Source organism: Oncorhynchus kisutch, linkage group LG24 (genome assembly GCF_002021735.2).
Source record: "Oncorhynchus kisutch isolate 150728-3 linkage group LG24, Okis_V2, whole genome shotgun sequence".
Classification (NCBI taxonomy): Eukaryota; Metazoa; Chordata; class Actinopteri; order Salmoniformes; family Salmonidae; genus Oncorhynchus; species Oncorhynchus kisutch.
This window is the reverse complement of record NC_034197.2, coordinates 43,420,402-43,427,956: the sequence shown is the minus strand read 5'-3', so window position 1 is coordinate 43,427,956 and position 7,555 is coordinate 43,420,402. Positions and strand designations below refer to the sequence as shown.

Genomic DNA, 7,555 nt, shown 5'->3' with positions numbered 1-7,555 from the left:
GAGACAAGCTAATGCAGAGACGAGCTAACGCAGAGACAAGCTAAAACAGAGACAAGCTAAAACAGAGACAAGCTAACGCAGAGACGAGCTAACGCAGAGACGAGCTAAAACAGAGACGAGCTAAAACAGAGCCGAGCTAACGCAGAGACAAGCTAACGCAGAGACGAGCTAACGCAGAGACGAGCTAACGCAGAAATGAGCTAAAACAGAGACGAGCTAACGCAGAGACGAGCTAACACAGAGTCGAGCTAACGCAGAGACGGGCTAAAACAGAGACGAGCTAAAACAGAGCCGAGCTAACGCAGAGACAAGCTAACGCAGAGACAAGCTAACGCAGAGACAAGCTAACGCAGAGACAAGCTAAAACAGAGACAAGCTAACGCAGAGACAAGCTAAAACAGAGACAAGCTAACGCAGAGACAAACTAATGCAGAGACAAGCTAATGCAGAGACAAGCTAACGCAGAGACAAGCGAAAACAGAGACAAGTTAACACAGAGACAAGTTAACACAGAGACAAGCTAACGCAGAGACAAGCCAATGCAGAGACGAGCTAACGCAGAGACAAACTAACGCAGAGACAAGCTAACGCAGAGACAAGCTAAAACAGAGACAAGCTAAAACAGAGACAAGCTAAACAGAGACAAGCTAACGCAGAGACAAGCTAAAGCAGAGACGAGCTAACACAGAGACGAGCTAACACAGAGACGAGCTAACGCAGAGACAAGCTAAAACAGAGACAAGCTAAAACAGAGACAAGCTAAAACAGAGACAAGCTAACGCAGAGACAAGCTAACACAGAGACAAGCTAGAGCAGAGACAAGCTAAAACAGAGACAAGCTAAAACAGAGACAAGCTAATACAGAGACAAGCTAGAGCAGAGACAAGCTAAAACAGAGACAAGCTAAAACAGAGACAAGCTAAAACAGAGACAAGCTAAAACAGAGACAAGCTAAAACAGAGACAAGCTAACGCAGAGACAAGCTAACACAGAGACAAGCTAGAGCAGAGACAAGCTAAAACAGAGACAAGCTAAAACAGAGACAAGCTAAAACAGAGACAAGCTAAAACAGAGACGAGCTAACGCAGAGACAAGCTAAAACAGAGACAAGCTAAAACAGAGATAAGCTAACGCAGAGACGAGCTAACGCAGAGACAAGCTAAAACAGAGACGAGCTAAAACAGAGACAAGCTAACGCAGAGACGAGCTAACGCAGAGACAAGCTAAAACAGAGACAAGCTAAAACAGAGACAAGCTAAAACAGAGACAAGCTAAAACAGAGACAAGCTAATGCAGAGACGAGCTAACGCAGAGACAAGCTAAAACAGAGACAAGCTAAAACAGAGACAAGCTAACGCAGAGACGAGCTAACGCAGAGACAAGCTAAAACAGAGACGAGCTAAAACAGAGCCGAGCTAACGCAGAGACAAGCTAACGCAGAGACGAGCTAACGCAGAGACGAGCTAACGCAGAAATGAGCTAAAACAGAGACGAGCTAACGCAGAGACGAGCTAACACAGAGTCGAGCTAACGCAGAGACGGGCTAAAACAGAGACGAGCTAAAACAGAGCCGAGCTAATGCAGAGACAAGCTAACGCAGAGACAAGCTAACGCAGAGACAAGCTAACGCAGAGACAAGCTAAAACAGAGACAAGCTAACGCAGAGACAAGCTAAAACAGAGACAAGCTAACGCAGAGACAAACTAATGCAGAGACAAGCTAATGCAGAGACAAGCTAACGCAGAGACAAGCGAAAACAGAGACAAGTTAACACAGAGACAAGTTAACACAGAGACAAGCTAACGCAGAGACAAGCTAATGCAGAGACGAGCTAACGCAGAGACAAACTAACGCAGAGACAAGCTAATGCAGAGACAAGCTAACGCAGAGACAAGCTAAAACAGAGACAAGCTAAAACAGAGACAAGCTAAAACAGAGACAAGCTAACGCAGAGACAAGCTAAAGCAGAGACGAGCTAACACAGAGACGAGCTAACACAGAGACGAGCTAACGCAGAGACAAGCTAAAACAGAGACAAGCTAAAACAGAGACAAGCTAACGCAGAGACAAGCTAACGCAGAGACAAGCTAAAACAGAGACAAGCTAAAACAGAGACAAGCTAAAACAGAGACAAGCTAACGCAGAGACAAGCTAAAGCAGAGACGAGCTAACACAGAGACGAGCTAACACAGAGACGAGCTAACGCAGAGACAAGCTAAAACAGAGACAAGCTAAAACAGAGACAAGCTAACGCAGAGACAAGCTAACACAGAGACAAGCTAGAGCAGAGACAAGCTAAAACAGAGACAAGCTAAAACAGAGACAAGCTAAAACAGAGACGAGCTAACGCAGAGACAAGCTAAAACACAGACAAGCTAAAACAGAGATAAGCTAACGCAGAGACGAGCTAACGCAGAGACAAGCTAAAACAGAGACGAGCTTAAACAGAGACAAGCTGACGCAGAGACGAGCTAACGCAGAGACAAGCTAAAACAGAGACAAGCTAAAACAGAGACAAGTTAAAACAGAGACAAGCTAAAACAGAGACAAGCTAAAAACAGAGACGAGCTAATGCAGAGACGAGCTAACGCAGAGACAAGCTAAAACAGAGACAAGCTAAAACAGAGACAAGCTAACGCAGAGACGAGCTAACGCAGAGACGAGCTAAAACAGAGACGAGCTAAAACAGAGACGAGCTAAAACAGAGACGAGCTAAAACAGAGCCGAGCTAACGCAGAGACGAGCTAACGCAGAAATGAGCTAAAACAGAGACGAGCTAACGCAGAGACGAGCTAACACAGAGTCGAGCTAACGCAGAGACGGGCTAAAACAGAGACGAGCTAACGCAGAGACAAGCTAAAACAGAGACAAGCTAAAACAGAGACAAGCTAATGCAGAGACGAGCTAACGCAGAGACAAGCTAAAACAGAGACAAGCTAAAAAAGAGACAAGCTAACGCAGAGACGAGCTAACGCAGAGACGAGCTAAAACAGAGACGAGCTAAAACAGAGCCGAGCTAACGCAGAGACAAGCTAACGCAGAGACGAGCTAACGCAGAGACGAGCTAACGCAGAAATGAGCTAAAACAGAGACGAGCTAACGCAGAGACGAGCTAACACAGAGTCGAGCTAACGCAGAGACGGGCTAAAACAGAGACGAGCTAAAACAGAGCCGAGCTAACGCAGAGACAAGCTAACGCAGAGACAAGCTAACGCAGAGACAAGCTAACGCAGAGACAAGCTAAAACAGAGACAAGCTAACGCAGAGACAAGCTAAAACAGAGACAAGCTAACGCAGAGACAAACTAATGCAGAGACAAGCTAATGCAGAGACAAGCTAACGCAGAGACAAGCGAAAACAGAGACAAGTTAACACAGAGACAAGTTAACACAGAGACAAGCTAACGCAGAGACAAGCTAATGCAGAGACGAGCTAACGCAGAGACAAACTAACGCAGAGACAAGCTAATGCAGAGACAAGCTAACGCAGAGACAAGCTAAAACAGAGACAAGCTAAAACAGAGACAAGCTAAAACAGAGACAAGCTAACGCAGAGACAAGCTAAAGCAGAGACAAGCTAGCTAGCAGAACACCACCAACCTGCAGACTCAAGTAGGCTATATTAAAGTTTTATATTCCAGAGATTCCCAGGTGATCCACAGGTATGTCTCAGTGATGAAGGTAGCCCTTCCTATTGTGTTGCCTTGTCTCACTGGACTATGTCAATGCTTCATGACAATGGGGAGGGGATAAAGAAGTTTCTGAAAAACCCAAACATTTGTGAAACATGAAACGTTACCGACCTGTCTTTGTTGAAGTGTCCGTCTGACCTAAAGAGCGAGAGAGAGTGACAGAGAGAGAAAGAGAGAGACAGAGAGAGTGAAAGAGACATACAGGGAGAGACATACAGGGAGAGAGAGAGAGAGAGAGAGAGAGAGAGAGAGAGAGAGAGAGAGTGAAAGAGACATACAGGGAGAGACATACAGGGAGAGAGAGAGAGAGAGAGAGAGAGAGAGAGAGAGAGAGAGAGAGAGAGAGAGAGAGAAAGAGAGAGAGAGAGAGAGTGAAAGAGACATACAGGGAGAGACATACAGGGAGAGAGAGAGAGAGAGAGAGAGAGAGAGAGAGAGAGAGAGAGAGAGAGAGACAGAGAGAGAGACAGATAGAGAGAGAGAGAGAGAATGTGAGACACAGACGGAAAAGACAGAGACCGTGTGTTAGTAACACTTAACAATGTATTTCATATATAATTACATAAATACACATATCCATCATGAGTGAAGATGATGATGTAACAATGTTCAGAACCTGCATCTGTAGTCACTCGTTCTATTGAAGGACCCCAGGCATCAATTAACTGTTACTAATATCTTCAGTACTTTACTGTACATTCAGTTGTAGATATATCTGCTTTACTGTAGCATTGTAACAAAAGAGCCCTATGGAACCCTATTCCTTATATAGAGCACTACTTTTGACCAGAGTCCTATGGGGCAAAGGGTGGTATGTGGATGCAACCCAACTCTACAGCCTTGATTAGAAGCCTCTAGGGTTGGATGGTGTCCAGATTATCATACCATCATATCGTTCCTGTACCATACCGGGGTATACGGTATTACCGGCAGTGCACACAAGGGCAGCTTTTCTTTTTTCCAAACGTAAAAAAAATGTTTTACGCAACAAAATTAATTTAGGCAGTAGGGATCTTGATCCAGGAAGGGATTGACGTCTCTGCTGTAACCAAGAAGCTTGATCTTGACATTATCTTTATTTAACTAGGTAAGTCAGTTAAGAACTAACTCTTATTTTCAATGACGGCCTAGGAACCGGTTAACTGCCTGTTCAGAGGCAGAATGACAGATTTGTACCTTGTCAGCTCGGGGATTTGAACTTGCATCCTTTCGTTTACTAGTCCAACGCTCTAACCACTAGGCTACCCTGCCACCCTATCTGCCACCTGCCCCAATGCAGTTTTATGAAAAATAAGTGTTAAGAAAGTATTTACAGAAATAAACTGAAGTAAAAAATAAATAACACATTTAAATTAAAAACAAGAAAACATCTGAAACATCTGGTTCTCTCATGCATGCTTCAGTGTTGCTTGCCTTGAAGCTTGATGTCATTTTGCTTATCTGTCAGGCTCGTGTCACTGGGCAGGCCACTGCTATGCTTCCCTTTGTAGTCCGAAATAGATTGCAACCCCTGCTACATCCGACAAGCGTCGGAGACGGTGTAGTAGGATTCAATCTTAGTCCTGTATTGACGCTTGCCTGTTTGATGGTTCCTCGGAGGGCAAAGCGGGATTTCTTATAAGCGTCCGGGTTAGAGTCCTTGAAGGCGGCAGCTCGACCCTTTAGCTCAGTGCGGATATTGCCTGTAATCCATGGCATCTGGTTGGAGTGTGTACGTACGGTCACTGTGGGGACGACGTCATCGATGCACATATTGATGAAGCCAGTGACTAATGTTGTGTACTCCTCAATGCCATCGGAAGAATCCTGGAACATGTTCCAGTCTGTGCTAGCAAAACAGTCCTGCAGCTTAGCATCTGCTTCATCTGACCATTTTTTTTATTGATCATGTTACTGGTGTCCTGCTTTAATTTTTGCTTGTATGCAGTCCCCCTATCTATGAGTGCCGCTTCTTATATGAGCGTTTTTCTGTTGAGTCTTAGTTCCAGCATCGGTTTATGGTGGTAAATAGACAGCTACAAAAATATATAGATGAAAACTCTCTTGGTAAATAGTGTGGTCTACAGCTTATCATGAGATACTCTACCTCAGGCGAGCAAAACCTAGAGACTTCCTTAATATTAGATTTTGTGCACCAGCTGTTATTAACAAATAGACACAGACCGGCACCCCTTCTTACCGGAGGCAGCTGTTCTATCTTGCTGATGGACTGAAAACCCAGCCATCTGTATTTTATGGTTCACGACTCTGTGAAACATAAGATATTACAGTTTTTAATGTCCCATTGGTAGGATAGTCGTGATCGGAGCTCATCCATTTTGTTATCCAATGATTGCACGTTGGCTAATAGGACTGATGGTAGAGGTGGATCCAACCTACTACACCGATAGCTCTTCTTCATGTGAATGATGGGGATTTGGGCCTGGTCGGGTGTCTGAAGTAAATCTTTTGCGTCCGACTCGTTAAAGAAAAAAAATCTTTGTCCAGTTCGAGGTGAGTAATCGCTGTTCTGATGTTCAGAAGCTCTTTTCGGTCTTAAGAGACGGTGGCAGAAACATTCTGTACAAAATCATTTACAAATAATGCTAAAAACACACACAATGGCACAATTGGTTAGGACCATATAAAACGGCAGCCATCTCGTCCAGTGCCATTGTATAATATTTCCCATCATGCTTGGTTGCTTTTTCAAATAGTTTGTTTTAACATCTATGTTTCTGCATGCACATTGATTGGTTATTTGATCTTATACTACACAAAGACAAATAACCTACATTTTCACCCGTTATTGAGATGGTTGTTCCAGTTTCGATGGTTTAGGTTGTCTCATTTATAAATCTTCCCTACCTTGGCATTCATTCTAACTACAGCATGGCGAGTCATAAAAATGGTTGGATATCTGTCTGGATTCCAATAGGAATTAGGGATGGGTCATTTGTGAACAAATAGCATTGTTGAAAGAGTCGTTCATTCGGCTCCCTGACTTGCATACTGCTAGTGATGGGGAAACAAAGCCTCCTGAAGCATTGAGGTTTTCCAGCAAATTGAGTATTTACCCTATTTTCAACAACAACGCTTTTATCAACACAGTGTACACTCGCGGCACCTGCTGGTCAAAAGAGTTTAGAGCAACCAAATGATTATAGATGACGTCCCACACTCGTTAGCGAGTGCACAGCGTAGCCTTTCTCTTCTACCAAACCAAAACCAAACCAGAGCAACCAAATGATTATAGATGACGTCCCACACTCGGTAGCGAGTGCACAGCGTAGCCTTTCTCTTCTACCAAATCAAAACCAAACCAGAGCAACCAAATGATTATAGATGACGTCCCACACTCGGTAGCGAGTGCACAGCGTAGCCTTTCTCTTCTACCAAATCAAAACCAAACCAGAGCAACCAAATGATTATAGATGACGTCCCACACCCGTTAGCGAGTGCACAGCGTAGCCTTTCTCTTCTACCAAATCAAAACCAAACCAGAGCAACCCAATGATTATAGATGACGTCCCACACTCGGTAGCGAGTGCACAGCGTAGCCTTTCTCTTCTACCAAACCAAAACCAAACCAGAGCAACCAAATGATTATAGATGACGTCCCACACTCGGTAGCGAGTGCACAGCGTAGCCTTTCTCTTCTACCAAATCAAAACCAAACCAGAGCAACCAAATGATTATAGATGACGTCCCACACTTGGTAGCGAGTGCACAGCATAGCCTTTCTCTTCTACCAAATCAAAACCAAACCAGAGCAACCAAATGATTATAGATGACGTCCCACACCCGTTAGCGAGTGCACAGCGTGGCCTTTCTCTTCTACCAAACCAAAACGAAACCAGAGCAACCAAATGATTATAGATGACG

At 44.3% G+C, this 7,555-nt stretch overlaps 1 protein-coding gene across 1 annotated transcript in view; it reads right to left on the bottom strand.

Annotated features, from left to right (window-relative positions):
- Window positions 1-3,729: 3,729 nt before the first annotated feature.
- The window catches only part of LOC116356895 (putative uncharacterized protein DDB_G0290521), a 16,074-nt gene continuing 12,248 nt past the window's right edge, over window positions 3,730-7,555 (bottom strand). Inside the window, exon 2 of the mRNA XM_031803652.1 lies at window positions 3,730-3,829. Coding sequence (XP_031659512.1) covers window positions 3,730-3,829 — 100 coding nt within the window. The remainder of the gene's footprint in view (window positions 3,830-7,555) is intronic.